This window comes from Ambystoma mexicanum, chromosome 6p, assembly GCF_040938575.1.
Source record: "Ambystoma mexicanum isolate Mex_15411 chromosome 6p, UKY_AmexF1_1, whole genome shotgun sequence".
Taxonomy (NCBI): Eukaryota; Metazoa; Chordata; class Amphibia; order Caudata; family Ambystomatidae; genus Ambystoma; species Ambystoma mexicanum.
The window spans coordinates 70,064,417-70,081,405 of NC_090935.1; the positions used below are offsets into that span (position 1 = coordinate 70,064,417).

The 16,989-nt window shown below is 43.0% G+C and overlaps 1 protein-coding gene across 1 annotated transcript in view; it reads right to left on the reverse strand.

Annotated features, from left to right (window-relative positions):
* Positions 1-9,659: 9,659 nt before the first annotated feature.
* Positions 9,660-16,989, reverse strand: part of LOC138510664 (vomeronasal type-2 receptor 26-like) — a 234,934-nt gene continuing 227,604 nt past the window's right edge. Inside the window, exons 3-4 of the mRNA XM_069626447.1 lie at positions 11,701-12,587; positions 9,660-9,887 (exon numbers count right to left, since the gene is read on the reverse strand). Coding sequence (XP_069482548.1) covers positions 9,660-9,887; positions 11,701-12,587 — 1,115 coding nt within the window. The remainder of the gene's footprint in view (positions 9,888-11,700; positions 12,588-16,989) is intronic.

Sequence of the window (16,989 nt, forward strand, 5' to 3'; positions counted from 1 at the left end):
GAACGACCTTCTCTTCGTCAGATGTGCATCCATCTTCAGAAAATGAATTATCTGCAAGTCACTTTGTGGTACTATCAAGGCTGGTATACTTATCAGTAGCAATGAACACACTCCTCCCCATTTTGGCGGTAATTTCATATATGCTCTTGATCCTCAGGCCCAATGTTGATCATGCCAAGGACGTCAAAAACACAGCCATACTTGAGGTTTTCTCCAACTTTGATTGTGCCATTATTTCTTAAACACAAGGATGCATTCTTAAGGGGTAATATTTGCAAGGGTGCCCCCTCATCGTGGACCCATGTTAACAATCTTGCAGTCTTAGGTACTTGCAAACTTTCTCCGCGTTCATCACAACTTCTTCCCATTGTCCCGTTAATGCCAATGTTTTACAAACAACCGATCCTTCAACCCATCCATCAGGATTGAGAACTGCTCCTTTAATTTGTAGCTGGCCTCTTTCCCAGCATTCTCGTCTTTACTCCCAATCTTGTCTTCACATTGGAGCATCTTATTTTCCTCTATCTTCATTCCTGCTCCATTTAGTCAAGGCTGTTCATATTATATTATTAGGTGCTTTGTCTCTTGGTTTTCTCTTGACAATATAACTTGTACATAATTTTCTTCTCTTTGAGACGTCTTTTTATTCACCCATACTATGGATGCTGTTCTGCCTTTGAATTGCCCTCTTGTCAGGCAAAGTGCAAGTTGCGTCAGGCAATGTGCCTTTTCACTGATAATTGCTGTGCTATGAATATTTTAGATATTTCCAGAGCATAAGGTATAAGGGAACACACATAACAGCTTTCATCTGACGTTTGTCTCACCCACCTTTTTCATGTGCTGATACCATAGATTATACTTTAAATGAACTGAATTTTCAAGATATGTATCTGTATTTTCATGGTTCTCCTCAACATCCCTTTTAAATCAAAATAGACCCCTAGTTGCATTGTAAAACAGCTCTATCCGGAACGATAATAGAAGTCTCATTGACACCCTCCATATCTGTTATTGTATCATTGACATTTACCATGTCTACTTTATCATTTATAACATTTTTGAATGCCATAATAATAAGGAGAACAATACAGATTATAATACCAAATGATATCACCATCAATATTCCATGAAAACCTATCAACTTTCTTGTATTCATTTCAATATGCAAATATGTTCTTTTTGGATCACTTTTATATCAGAAACTGCAATATAATTGTAATTATCACTCTCCAAACAATACAATTATTCTTGGGATCTACGAAAAACATAATCATGTTTACTTCTCTTCGTATCAGGGCTGGATAAGGCTGTAATATGTAGGAAAAAACAACATACAAAAATGTGTGTATTGTCACTATAATAGGTAGCATAAACAAAGACAGATAATCTTTTTTCTCTTCAAACTCTGGATTTTCTTCACATTGTCTCTTTTATCTTATCTAAGAAAGTTCCAGGATAGTTGCAAGGCTATTTTTTCCTTATCAAATTCGGAAAACATGAATCCCTATTCTAAAGTACTGATATGCTCGTCATTTTCATTATCCTTGCTTCTGGCCATTGAATGAGTCAGCATGCACAGAACTACTTCTCTTGCTTCACTGTGGGCAGATTCAGGAGGGGTCAGTGTTTTTCCTTTATATAGTTTGCTGTTGTGTAGATTCGGCCACGTTCTCTATCCCTTTAGTTTCACAGCTGTGGGGTTAACTTCTTCCACTTCATGTGGCCCCTCAAAGCAGGGCGTATTCCAGGTGCGTACAAATTTGAGCACCAGTACATGGTCGCCTGGATACAGACTTGGGGGCTTTAGCAATTCTTCGGTTTCAAGAGGTTAATTATCTTTATCGCTTCTTTTTGACCCCTCGCTTCTGTTCATGATCTGTTGAGACATAAAAGAAATACTTGCAGTCATTGTTGTTAGGTAATCGTGCATCTCATCACCTAATGCCTTCGCTACACTGTGGGCACTGTGGGCATCAGTTTTTACCCTAGTTGGAGGAGCAAGTTGGGTTCTCATACAGCGTTCAGTCACCGACGCATGAGGAGTTAGATGGTGATTTGAGCCAGGGTGATTTCTCATGGCATATAGGGCAAGGAGCAGGCAATGTAGCCTTCCTTTCTTTAAGGTTATTTTAGCTTTGCTATTAGTTCCTTTAATAATCTGTTTAATCTTTCACAGGTGCCATTTGCCTGTGGGTGATAAGTGGAAGTAAACCTATGTTTAATACCCAATAGGAGAACTTTCTGCTCAAACAACTAATTTACAAAATGCAGTCCATTGTTAGACCACAAAACCTTTCACACACCTCCACCTCTGGAACACCTCACATACAAGAAACTTGGTTGCACACTAGGCATCAGATTGTGTGCCTGGACCTGCCTCAATCATCTAGAAAAAGGACATATGCAATTTACAATGAACTGTGCCACATTTTCTAACAGATTGAGGGCGAGAACCATTCTTCTGCAATTGCAGCAGCAAGACTCTCTGAAGTCGTGTGTGCTGGGTGATGAAGCTGCTCCAGCGCTTCTCTAAATAATGCCAGAGGCATAACTGGCTTTTCAGTGCTATCCTGTCTCCAAATTGCCTCAGTGGGGGATAAAGAATACCACTGCTTTCTCCATAAATCCTGTTCTTCTTGTGGGGCTCAACCTTCTATCTCAATTAACTGGACAATAGAAAGCATGTTAAAGTGCTCCTTTACCAACATGCATTGTCCTATCATCTGTTTAACATTTTCTACTTCAAAACTAGATGTGGTTTGATTAATAGGCTGCTTTTTTAGACTCTAAATCTGCGGCTTTGTTTCCGTGTGAGATGAAATCTGTACTTTTGGAATGCGCTGCACATTTTATGACTGCTGGGGTCAATGGGAGACTTAATGCTTCTATAAGCCTATCTAATAGGGCTCTATTTTGCACTGGAGTGCCGTCTGCGCAGAGGAAGCCCCTCCTTTTCCAACGTGATAAATCTGCGTGTACTGTTGACATCAAATAGGAAGAGTCAGAGTACACTGTCACTTCCTCATCCTCAAATCTCTGCATTGCTCCGATGAGCACCACTAATTCTGCACCCTGTGCTGAATAATTCAAAGAAAATCTCATACATGTCACTACCTCAAACTCCCCTTCTTGATTCAGCTTTATACCACTGATCCAGTATGCCTTTCCCCATTTGTCTGATCCATTCTTAAAAACCATCAATAAAAACAACATCCCCTCTCCCGAGGACATTTTCTCTAGCCTGGAGAATATCATTATAACATTCAGTATACGTTGTGCAATCATATACACAATCATCCTCTCCTACTAGATTTGCTATAAACGTTGCTGGATTTGATATGATATACATGATATGATATGATATGTGCCTGTAAGATTTACTGTCTTACATCCAACAATTTTGATTGCAGGGTTGGGAATAATCCCCTCATATCCTGTTGCTGTTGATGCAAACCTTGGATGCTTTCTGTGCTTGAGATGAATTGGCACATGAAAGTAAGCACCTTGAAGGTCCTATGAAACCACCCAGTCCTGAAGCTGAAGAGCCTGAAGGTTTTGAGAAAGGGTCACCATCTTGAACTTGTCCTTCCTGAGGAACTTGTTCAAGTTTCTTAAGTCTAAGATGGGTCTCAACCCTTTGTCTTTTTTGGGGATGAAAAAATAAGGGGAGTACCAACCCTTTTTCCTCTCTGCTACAGGTACATGTTCTATTGCACCTTTCTCTAGCAGACTTTAAATCTCCTGCACAAGGAGCGGGTCTGGAATTTTTACAAAATTGGCTCCCAGTGGATGATTTTGAGGTATTTGATGAAATGGAAGGCAGTAACATTGGGTAACTATCTCTATTGCCCAGGCATCTGACATAATGCCCTGCCATTTGTCCAGATATCGAGTGATTCTGCGTCCCACCGGGGATAACTGACTGGCCGTCCCCCTCCCTTTTCCAAAGGAGGAATAGAAGCGAAAGGGGCAACTCTTCCAGGAAGATGAGCCAGCGTAAGCGTGTTGTTGAGGCTGCCTTATAGCAGCACTGAGTGATTTTGCTGCCGCTTTTGAGGTCTGCAGCTTCTCCAAGCTCTCGTCTGCCTTGCTGCTGAAAAGCCTCAAGCCGTCAAAGGGCATATTGAGAAACCTGGACTGTACATCAGATGCAAAACCAGATTCAGCCAAGCAAATCTTCGTAAAACTGTGCTAGACGCCATGGACATGCTCACACTATCAGCAGTGTCCAGTCCTGACTTGAGGCACTCCTCCATAGCCTCCTTTACATCTCTTACTATCGCCAGGAAACCATCCCATTCCTCACCCTCCGGGATGTGTTCAGCCGCTGCATTCAAGCAGTCCCACAGGGTGTATGTAAATCTAGCCAAAGTACAAGTCACATTAGTAGATTTAACGGCCATACTGCCCAAAGTGAACACTTTCCTCACCCAAGCATCAATCTTTTTATCGTCCCTGTCAAGGGGCATGGAGGGATAAGCTGATTGCTTATTTGCAGTCGCAGCTTCAATCACCAAGCTCTCAGGTGAGGGATGCTTAGACAGATACTCTGGATCTAAAGGTGAAGGTCTGTACTGTCCCACAATTTTTTTATTTATGGCTGGTAAAGATTCTGGGATTTCCCTAATTGCCATAACTCTCTTTTGTAGAGCGTTGTCTGAGGTCCTTCATCAATAATATCTGTCATGTCATCTTGGTCGAAACTCGTGGACACTGTCTTCCACCCCATGAAGTCGATGACTCTTCCCATGAGGTTTGTATACCCAGATTCTTTGTGGTCAGTAGGGTCTGATTTTTCAAATTCTACCTCAGGTGAGGTATATAGGCCACTGGCCGATTGTAGGCAGTCATAAAGGTTGGCCAATTTGGTATTTGGGTCTATTAATTGTTCAGGAAATTCTCTTGCCCCAAATCTAACACCAGCTGATGTAATTTCTTCATCAAACAATTGTTCTTCAAAAATAGAAAACATGGATTAAAAAAATTCCTGCCTGGGCTGAGGATGGAAGATTCTTTCTGGTAAAGGTCGCGGCATTGACCTAGGTTTAGCCATAAATGTTGTTTTGGGTATCGGTATTAAAGATTTCCCTGACAAAGGCATCAAAGGCGTCGGTGGAATAGACGCTGGCCTCAATATGCTCGAAGTAATCCTTCGAGGTCATCGAGGAAGGCTTCAATGTCGTTGAGAAAGGCTTCAACACTGTGGTTGAAGGTATCGACACCATCTTTGGCTTCGACAAAGTCGTTGAAGGACGTGTCGAGTCAATGCCTGACTTTGACGACGAGAATGCCATTTTGTCCTCTGTTAACCTCGATTTGTGCACCAAAGGTTTTTGTCTTCTTTCATGAGGCGTTGGAGAATCATCCTCCGAGGACACCCTCGACTTTCTGTCTATTTTTGCGTGTACAGTTTTAGATTTCTCTCTGTCACTCTTGGAGTGGACAGGGGCATGCTCTTCACGCGACTTTTCTAGAAGGTCGGGCCAACTTCTCAAAAGTCTTTAGCATTGAAGCGCTAAAGGCCTCCCATTTTTTTGGGAATCATGCTTAGAAGGACATGAAATGAACCTTCTGTCAGGCGAGGAAGAAGAAGAGGAAGAAGATTTGTGATGTCGCTTCTTCGATTTTTTAGATGAAGAGGAGGAAGATTTCCTTGAGCGGCTCTTCGACCTCGACCACCTCGACTCATGACAAGATTTTCTACTCAACTCTACAGAATCTTTTTGTCTTTTTGCAGACTTAAAAGACTCCTCTCCCACCGCTAATTTACCTTGGTGTTCCTTAAGAGCCTTATTTGACATCACCTGACACGAACCGCCCTCGTTGACACGATGGTCAGGGCTGAGGCACCAAAGGCAGTTGCGGGGATGATCCGTAATGGACATCTTCCTTCTGCACTTCAGACACTTTTTAAAAACCATCTTGGGTGTGGTAGGAGTTGAGGATGAAGACATTTTCAATGAAAGAACTGATGCGCTGTTTCGAAACGCTAAGCAGAAGCTTGGAAAAACGGAACTCAGACCAACAGGCGCGGCCCGAGCCCTTTATACGACGGATGACGTCAACACTCGACGGCGGCCCTTGGGGGACTAAGACTACGTGGTTCAAGCACAGCGCCATTTGACAAAAAAAAAATCCAAAGAAAGAAACAGCAAGATGTCAGATTATCTAAGATGAGGAATACGTGGGAGGACACGATCCATTTAAAGGGTTTATTCTTTAACACAAGCTGTCGTTCCTTTTTCCTCCAATGGCCGTCCTTAACGTAATATATATATCTCTTTTTAACAAGCTTCTATATGCTTCATCTACCTTGCATTACAGCGTATTTACAGTTATTGATCAGCATGTTACTTCATCTTCTTATTTTCGTGATAACTTCATCTTTTGGTACATGTTTCTTTTAATGCTTTGGTTACATCCTCAGTCATAAGTATTTTCATATCTTTTTGACTTAGGCTTATATGTCTTCTTTATAACATCATATTGTTGTGGTGAGACTTTTGTTTAGCGTTCATCCATGATTCTGAGAGCCGCTTCCTTGCATTTAGGCAATTGAGATCCTTCTTGGTAACTTCTGTCAATTGTCTTAACGTGAGGATATCTTCTGAATGTCTGTCTGAGTGCATATCATCTTTTGTGCAATCAGCATGTAATGGACATGTAACATAAACTTGTGCATGAATTCCCAATGGTAGTCCAATAGGAGGGTGGTGAAGGGGCGGGGACTAGGGAAGAGGCCTCCACCTGCTCCTCCACACCACCGCTGGACCATAGGCTGCAAAAGAGCTAAGACTGCAGAACTACCTCCCGATTTTAAGTCTGCAGTGTTTTGCTTCCATTCATTTGACCAGTTTGCCATGTCTTATAAAGGTTGAAATGGCACACATGTACGATTGTGGGGTGAAATGTAAAAGACAAGACATCAACCTAACTTTCTGAGAAAATGGCTGGGGGGTATATTTCAGCAAAAGCAAAAGAGGACATCGCCCTATTTTTTTAAGGCACTTACTATCCTGCTGGCTCGGGCTCACTGGGAATCTGGCAGTTAACAGGCTTGCAGGAGGGGAAGGGATTTAACTCCCAAAGGAACTGAAGCTACTCAAGAAAAGCCTTGTGGTACTTTGGTTTTGCAAGCAAACATGACAAATGCTCTGTTCTAACATGCAACACACATGCAACACTCAGCATGTTAAATCACAAAAAGGTGACAATTCCAAAATGTAGGGTTTTAAATGCAAGTTGGTTATACAAAGAACATACTTTTGTATCCTTAATGTTGCCATTTCAAGGGTTACATCCTGGCACACTGAAACTCTATGTCCATTAGCCTGAACTTAGGGATGGCAACAAGAACCCATGGCACAGTTTTAATTTTCGAGTACCAACTCAACTTGTGAATTTCAATTGCTTTTGCACAGCATTAGCCAATGTATTCTGAGGGTTGGCCTGGCACCAATATATTATTTGTGCGCTTCAACAGCAATGGTAAGGGTTCAATCTGATTGGCAGAGAAAGTGGTGTGGGGGGATTGACAGCAAAGTATGCATAATATTTAAAAGTGAGTCAAAGAAAGACAAATGGGAAGAATTAGAGAAAATGACACAGGCATAAAGAAAGATGAGAGGTAGAGAGGGAAAGAAAAAGAGCATGGGAAACTGTGTTGTATAGAAAGGCATAGCGATGAAGATGTGTGGCACAGGAAGGCAGCCACTATCAGTTATGCAGGGTACTATCTTCACACTAAAAATAATGACAATGTATGCAGAACGATACAATATTTTAGTCCCAACGCAGAAAATTGTTTCAAAATCAACACAATAAGTGCCCTTGTATTGCAAAATCAGCATTGCCTAAAATTCAATACGAGCAAAACATGTCTGTGATACTGAATGGCGATAACCATTAATCTGTGCTAAAACACCACTGTGACCTCTGCAATTTACACAATCCAGCTCAACTTTTCTATGGCTATGTTTCTGGTGTGCCTTGATATACACGTAAATGATTGTGAGTAAAAATATGATTCCTTTTGGATTGCAAGTATGGACTTAAATTGCATGATAATCCATGAGTGTGCAGGGTGATGAAGAACAGCACTAATCATTCATAATAAATAAAACACAAAAACCAAGAAGGTTTATACGCTTAGTCATGGGATCAAAGCACACACGAGAGATGAAAATACCAAATTAAAATCCAAACAGTGGAAACATTTGTATAGGAAAAGTGGTATCATGTTTGATGCTCTAGATTCTTTTATTGAAATATATTACACCAATTTTACTTTTCAAATAGAAGTTTATTGTTAGATTTCTTGTGATTCCTTCTTCCATATTTCTGAGCTGTCTTTGCACTTCACTTACAATGATGTGCAAGCATGGCTGGACCTTCAGACATGGCGGGTGAGCTGATTAACATGGTCCTTTATCAGATGAAGAGTTAGTAATTTCTACAGTAACTTCAATTGATTAGTAGGCGATCCATAGCCCTTGTATGAGAAATAAGGTACATTAAGATAGATATCATAATGCCTGACACATTGGTTGAGTTTCATATTTTTGCATTGTGGGTAACATGGGCTGTATTGTGTGGTACAAGCCTGCGTTCCCAGAAGCCTGGGTACTGCTGCTGGCCAATGCCCCCTTCCCCGCTCCTCCCTCTCACCGGTTAGCACCCATGCAATTACCTACGTGGGTGCAAAGAGTGTGTTTTAAAAAAATAAGAAACGTAACTTCGAGGGGATTGGGTCCTCCGACATGTTCCATATCTATGACAGCAATCACCACAGATGTGCTACTTCGGAAAATCTTCGGCGTCTGCATCCTGCGTCGATGACGTTGATACGCCGCGCTCAAGGACCTCCTCCAACGGCCGAGGTCACTGGATGTTATAAGTAGGACGCATGACGCCCGTAGCCTAAGTTCCATTTTTTCCGCGAACGTGTTCACTTCGGGAATCTCGGCACACCTCGACCCTTTGGAGTTTCTGTTGATCTCTTGGTTCTTCGAACCTGTTTGTGAATTATTTCTTCGTGAAGATGTCTACCTCGTCTTCCATACCGCATCCGGGCTTTAAGAAGTGCGTGGACTGTGGGTCCAAGATGTCGGTCACGGACTCGCACGACGCCTGCCTCTGGTGCCTCGGGGAGGCCCATGACACGGATGACTGTGTCGACTGCCAGTCGCTCACGTCGAAAGCCTTGCGGGAGCGCAAGAAGAAGTTATCGGTAGGTAAGGAGTCCAAGCCCCGGAAGTCAAGGTCTGCGGGGCTTTCGACGGACGACTCGAGGGGCGACTCTCTGTGTCGTCTTCGGAAGTCCAGTGGGTCTCGGTCCCGGAGTCGGTCTCGCCGCTCCTCTGCCTCTTTGGGGCACTCCCGGAAGCGCTGTCATCGGTCGCCTTGCCCGTCCTCATCCGAGGACACCGCCCATCGGCGGGTCGCTTACCCCACCAAGCCTGATAGGGACGACAAGCATTGCGACGGCTGAGCGAAGAAAGTGTTCAGGCGGCCAACTCCATTTGTGCCTTGTCTCGTTTCACGCACACTCTGTGGAACTGTGTTTCCTTGGCGGCTGAACATGTTCCTGAAGGGGATGAATGGGATGGTTTCCTTGCCATTTTTCAGAATGGCAAGGATGCCATGTGTGAGGCCTTTCAGTCGGGTTTGGACATGGCGGATTGCGTCAGCCGGTCCATGGCGGCGAGCACCGTGATATTCAGGTTTGCGTGGTTTGCTCCTGATGTGCAGGCCCGGCTCCTCAACATGCCCTTTGACTGGAAACATCTTTTTGGCAGCAAGGCTGACGAGAGCCTTGATAGGTTGCCGACCTCAAAAGCTGCAGTGAAGTCATTGGGCGCTAAAGTTCGACACGCCTTTTCGTCCTAGGGGACAGCAATAGAGGGGAGGTTCCTTTCATTATTACTCATCCTTTGGTAAAGCGAGAGGAGCTGCCAGTCAAAGGGGCCACCGTAGGAGTGCCAGAGGTGGACAACAAGGTGCTCGAGGTGCCAAGGCTGCTTGGGCTGTTGCCTCTTTGCCCTCAGGCAACGCCGCAGCTGCTTCAGCTCAGTCATGAGGCCATGTCCCATGGTTCGCCGGTTGGGGTAGGCTGGCGCAGCATCTTGCAGAGTGGCGCGCCATTACTTCAAATGTGTGGGTTCTGGAGATCATAACCCACGGCTACTGTCTTCTTTTCCAGCAGAGGCCTCAAGACAATCCACCCGGGAATCTCTCTTTGAAGAGTCTGGATCCGCTCCTTGCGCAGGAAATTCAATCCCTGCTGAAGAAAGGCGCCATAGAACTGGTGCCTGTAACGGAGAGGAACAAGGGATGTATTCCCCTTATTTTTTGATTTCCAAAAAAGACGGGGGATTGAGACCCATCATGGACTTGCGCGGTTTGAACAAACTCCTCAGGAAGGACAAGTTCAAGATGGTTACTCTCTCTCAAGTCCTCCAGGCCCTTTAACTTCAGGACTGGTTGGTGTCTCTCGACCTCAAGGACGCTTATTTTCATGTGCCGATCCATCCAAAGCACAAGAAGTACCTGAGGTTCGCACTTTCAGTTTCGGGTCCTGCTGTTCGGATTGACCTCTGCCCTGAGGGTCTTCACCAAGCTCAAGGTAGTGGTGGCAGTGCACCTCAGGAAAGGGGGGACTCACGTCTACCCCTTCCTGGACGATTGGTTGATCAGGGCGTGCTCTTCCGAGCAAGTCCTGGATCATCTGTCAGTCACCTGCCACTCCCTCCACAAGCTGGGCTTCTCCCTCAACTTAAAGAAGTCCCATTTGACACCAACTCAGAGGCTCCAGTACATCGGAGCAGTGCCCGACACGTGCCTGGGGCAGTGTTTTCCTCCCCAGGTGAGGGCTCATCACATTCAGCAGATGGTGCACAAGTTTCAACTTGCCCAGACTCTCCCAGCATTCGAGTTCTTGAGACTGCTCGGCCTCATGGCATCCTGCATTCTTTTAGTACCAGAGGCCAGGTTGCGGATGAGATCTTTGCAATGGGCACTCAAGCTCCAGTGGTCTCAGTCCTCCTACAGAATTTCTTATGCGATTGGAGCTTACGTTTCCGCAAGGCTTTGTGTGTCAGACTGGCAGAAGACTGGTGGCACACGTTCTGGGAAAAAACTACAACTGAGGCTACGGGCGTCGTGCGTCCTACTTATAACATCCAGTGACATCGGCCGTCGGATGAGGCCTTCGAGCGCGGCATATCGACGTCATCGGCGCAGGACCCAGACGCCATAGATTTTCCGAAGCAGCACAGCTGTGGTGATTAGGTGATTACTGTCATAGAAAGTTACCAGGTAAGAGAGTAACTTGTTCTTTTCTGTCTCGCCCAGCACTGTGCCGTGGTTCCCAGAGTCTGTTTTCAATGTTGATGACTTCACTGTTATCAACATTGAAAACAGACTTTGTGAACCACAACATGGTGCTGGGTCAAACAGAAAAGGTACATTTTGTTTTTTTCGTGGGTGCTAATGGCAATATTACCCTAGTTGGTGGGCTCACCCCGTCAGTAACGCCACCGCTACTGCGCTCAGAGTACATCGCTTGCTCAGGCCCTTAACTCAGGTGTTGGGCCGTTACCGAAAGGGTCGGCCCGCCATCTCAGGTAATATCGCCCTAATAAAAATCAGTAATAAAATAAAAGCATTGTCTTTCTGTGACTATAAGGGACTCCTTACTGCAAAAGTTTCTCTAGTGTTCAAATCCGGCTTAAGAAGAATGATGTAACATTTTGGAATGAATATACACCCCAGCAGTCCAGCACTGGAAGCCAGCATGGCGAATATCTCCACGGCGACCATGTAACTTCCAGTAGTGCTGAGGTAGGCTGGGATGAAGGACACCCAGACACTGCAGAACACCAGCATGCTAAATGTGATGAGCTTCGCCTCGTTGAATCTGTCAGGGAGGTTCCTTACCAGGAAAGCCACAACAATGCTGGTAAAGGCCAACAAGCCCATATAAGCAATCACAGAATAGTAGGCAGCTACAGAGCCTGCTTCACACTGCAGCATAATCTTTCCAATTTGAGAGTGGAGGTCAGTGTGTGGGTAAGGGGGATTGGTGAGCAGCCAGGACAGACATATTACTACTTCCCCCAGGGTGCACACAAGGACTATAGAGACAGACACCTGGTTTCCAAGCCATCTGCTTAATCTACTCCCAGGTTTGGTGGCATTAAAGGCAATGAAAACAGTGATGGTTTTTGCCAACACGCTAGACACAGAAACAGTGAAAATAATCCCAAATGCAATCTGTTGGATAAGACAGGTCAACGGCATAGGTTGTCCAATGAATAAGAGGGAGCAGAGAAAAGCCAACATTAGGGAGATGAGGAGTGTATAGCTGAGAGAGCGGTTGTTGGCCTTCACGATGCATGTTTTCCGGTGTCGCACAAAGATTCCCAGGACTCCAGCTGAAGCTATCGATAATGCAATAGCTATGAAAGCCAAACTCATGCCGAGGCTATCACTGTATGAGAGGAAAATGACAGTCTTCTGAATGCAGCCATCTCTCATTACATTGGGCCACTGGTCCAAAGGGCATCTTATGCAGGTTTCCATATCTATGGATTAACAAAACAATACAGTTAAACATCATTAAAGAACTGAATCGTTTTAGGAATAGGTACAGCATTATACACTCACAAAGATATTTCCAATGCAATTAATTGACATATTACAATTCGTGTAATAGAAGATGTGTCTGCATATTTTCAACTTGAATTTCTATGTAAAGAGTATCACTTGGCTCTTTAGCACAGTACCGTAATCAGAGCCTGAGGATACACGTCACTCTGTTAATTTATTTAGAAAGAGATATGGTGTTTGAACCTTCCTAGAGGAAACCTCGCTGCTATCTATCCACGTGTGTGCTCTCCGTGCCGTTTTTGGATCCCTGCACCTTTAAGACTGACTTAGTTTAAAACCTTGCAAGAATGCAAAGTGTTCGCAAAGTGTTTCATCAAAGTGGTCAGTCGTCTTCCGGAGGGAACCACAGAACCAAAACATTTTACTTCTGTTCCCCGACACACTATCGGTACCAGATTTTGTATTCCTCATACGACTCTTGGAAGAAATCAGTTTCAGAGTGTGGTTGGGGGTTTTGGCATGTTCTACCTGATCCATAGCCCTTATCTACGTCGTTAATTATTATTTAATCACAACTTATTTAACATGCTTTTAAAGAGTGGCATTCTACCTGGCTCCGACTTGCCCCCCACCTTTCCATCACAACAACTACTGATCTCTGATCAAGATATGTGGCGCGCAGTCGCACTTCCACCACCACAGTCTCCCGTCTCTCCTTCCGGAAGTGTATTAATGGACATTCCACTGAATAAGTCTCATATCGTCTTAATAAGCGTTCAACAGCACAATGCGACTCCAACTGGAGTAGGAGATAGATGTGTGATGTAAGCAGCAATCAGCAACTAAGTTTCCATCATATCGAGATCAAATGCTAATGCTGCTCCCGTGCCTGCATCAACAGTATTTCCTTCACCTCTCATGAAACCCCATAATGAACTGCATAACAAACCTGAAATTGTTTTTGATTCTTCATTTTCCTCCTTTTCATTGACATCTACCATTTCTCCCTCCATGCATCTATATGCCACTTTTAAGCTTTCTTCTGGACCAGTCGACTTCTCTATACCTTCTCTATACCTGATGCTCTAAGGGAAATTTACCAAGTGCTCGCAATCTAAGTCTCACTCTATGATTCCTTAAAATCAGAAACCAAGAATTCTGTTTTATTGGAATCATTGGTATTTAAATTAAAAAATGTGATACTATATTCGACTGTGATCAATCATATTAAACGGCTTGATCATCAGTTACCCAAAACATTTGACTCTGCAAAAATTGACTTGACTACTGAGATTCCGATCATAGAACCTGAAGCTGGATGCTTCAGGTTCTATGATCGGAATCTCAGTAGTCAAGCGCCTTTTTACCTATACCTGTGTTCTCTGATTTGTCCCCCGTTAATGGTCCCGAGCTTAAGCATCTTTGTACGCCATTGTCTGAATGCCTAATGAACTGCAAACTTCAACTCTTGATTCAGTTGATCCATCTTAAAGAATCAATAATAATGATGGAACTGGTTGCATCGATCTGTATTGGGGTGACTCAATCACACAGAATCACCCAAATACTTCAAGGATTGCTGTTGAAAAATCTCTTAAACTGCCCGATAAAAAAAAACAGGAAAACATCAGCAGAAAACTCAAAATATTATCATGCCCAACAAATCTCGACAGACCTCTAAGAAATGTATCTGCAAGCAGCTAACAGCTAAAAAAAAACAACATAACAAATAAATTAAAAAAGAGATCTTCTTCCTATTCCACCTAAAGCGGTTCATAATTCTTTCAACAAAAACTCCTGCAAGCCTTTCGAAGTGCCTGTTTGCCAGCCTAATCATACCCCTTGCACTAATAAGGAAGTGGCGCCATCTACCACATTCTACACCTCCCCAAAAGCTGTTCTCTTTCCAACCAGTACAATGGAACTTCCTTGGACCGATACAGTGCTACCGGCAAGTCGACATTCCATGCTGACTCAATCAAATCTTCACCAAATTCCTCATACTTTTGATACCATTTCAATTCCACAGAATTTTCTAAATGACTCAACATCTGAAGTTAATGAGCGCTCCAGCATTAATGATGCGCAGCTGAATCAAACTACCAAACCTACTTCCAATAAGACATTTTAACAGCATGGTCTGCCTTTTCTTTAAATCAACATTTCTGAAATCTGATCCCACTTTGAAATTCAAACCGTATGTTGCCCCTGTAATGCAATTATCAACTCAAATGCCCCATTTGATGACTTTGCAGACAGGACAGAAACCATCCGGATCATCACTTTCTTCAAGTCCCTCAGCTGCGAACAGAAAATGGGCTGCTGCTGGAGCGAGAATACTCTTCAGTCCCACTGTACGTAACCAACCACCAAATCAAACCAACACCGATTTGAGAAAAAGCTATTTGAACAATTTTCATACGACAGTCCCTCAAAAGCTGTCACTTTTGCTTGAAAGTGTACTATACGACCCAAAATCAGTTATTTCGCTCCTTACCTTCTTTGAATTCCTTTACCACAAATGACATTGATCGTGTTTTATTTGCAGACAGATATAGGACCGATCGATTTATTCTGTTTCTAAAACCAAACATTGTGTTGATCTTCTTTTTAAAGAAATAGATGCTATTAGAACAATGGGCTTTGATCTTTCTGTCCACACTGAGATTCCCTCACCACATGAGATAAATGTTGTCGAAAAAAAATCATTGAGGGAAATGATCGAAGCTCTTTTTAAGGAAAATGACCAACTGAAATAAAACGATTCTTTGCACAATAGTAGCACAAATTCACAATCTTGTTCCACAAAAATGATTAGAATACCATTTATAATCATATCTCAGCGGACCTTCTCTCATTCCTGATGTTCCCATAGCAGATCTACATATTCCTTTTCTTGAACACCCGAGTTCATAATACCTTCTTAAACAATCCAGGAGTAGGTAACCTATTGAAAGAACAAACTCTTGATTGCTACAAAAACCTGCCCTTGATGGATACGCATTTGCGTGTCAACCCTCACGAAAGGGCCTCTCAGGCAGGCCTTTAGGCGGCCTATCAATGATGATGAAAACATGTAGCCCAATGTCATTAATATCTGTTTACTCCCCACTATTTGCCATTTTGATAAGCAAGCAAAACTCCTTCTTATATGGGGACATCCTGATACTCAATATTTATTGGCATGCAGCCATGACTTCACAGAGTATCTTCATAGACAAAATCAGTTTTCTTGTGAACACTTGGATCAAGCACAATACTTTGGGTCAAGTAATCATAATGAGTGACTTAAATGCCCAATGCCTGCCACTCTTACCTCCGATTGGATCGTCTCATTATTTTTTGATGAGCCATGATCTCTGAAGAATGTGGTAAAAAAAACCTTGACAATCTAGGGTTGCCAATGCTTAATGGTTTGATCATAGGTGATATACCCCATAAACCAACCTGGACAAATGGCAAGACATATTGAACATTAGACTACATGTTTGCAACCATCCCAATTTTCGATTGTTGCATAAAGTTGGCGGTATGCAATAATAATCTCAGCTATCACAGTTATTTATCTTCCATTTTTCCATTTTCATCCTCTTTCAGTAACTTAACTCAAATCCCTTCTCCCTCCAAGATGATTAATCAAGCAGGTACTCGTCTATTATGAAATGCAACTCGTGCAGAAAGTCAACTTGAAAGCGCATCATATCATTAAACATACTACACTAGACTGGCAATTCAATTCAATTGCCCTATCTAATTTTGTAGAGTTGGTCATTGTATTACCATATTTTCCTAATAAATTCAGTTCTCATAACCCAGAATTCAGTAAGAAACACAATCACTTTTACAACAGTGAAATAGTGCAGCGCAAACGGTCTCTTCAATCAGAGATCAGAGCCCTAAAAAGATGCTTCATAGCAGAACCATAAGAATTTCACTCAAAAATAAAACATGCTAAATATAAATATACATCATGGCTCAAAGGGCCTAGATCTTCACTTATGCAACACGACGTGGAATCAATGTTATCCGCCTTGCATAATAAAGTCACTCGCGCTTGCTGGTCCCTAATCAATAATCTAAACCATGCTCAATCTGACCTTAGAACTGCATCAATCACAGAGCTCCAATGGATAGGCTCACTTAAAAAACCTGCTCGTTGGGTCTTGCTAGGAACTCTCCAATAGCAATCCAATACAATTATAAGGAAGATTGGAACCTAAAATTTGATTACAAATCTGTGTTGCATATTATTGAACACACCAGTTCATCTTGTGCTCCTGACACTAACAACCTCACTAACATTCTCTTCAAAGGAGAACCTGCAACTTTGGCCACCATTCTGACCATATTTTTTTCAGATATAGTAATAAACACAAC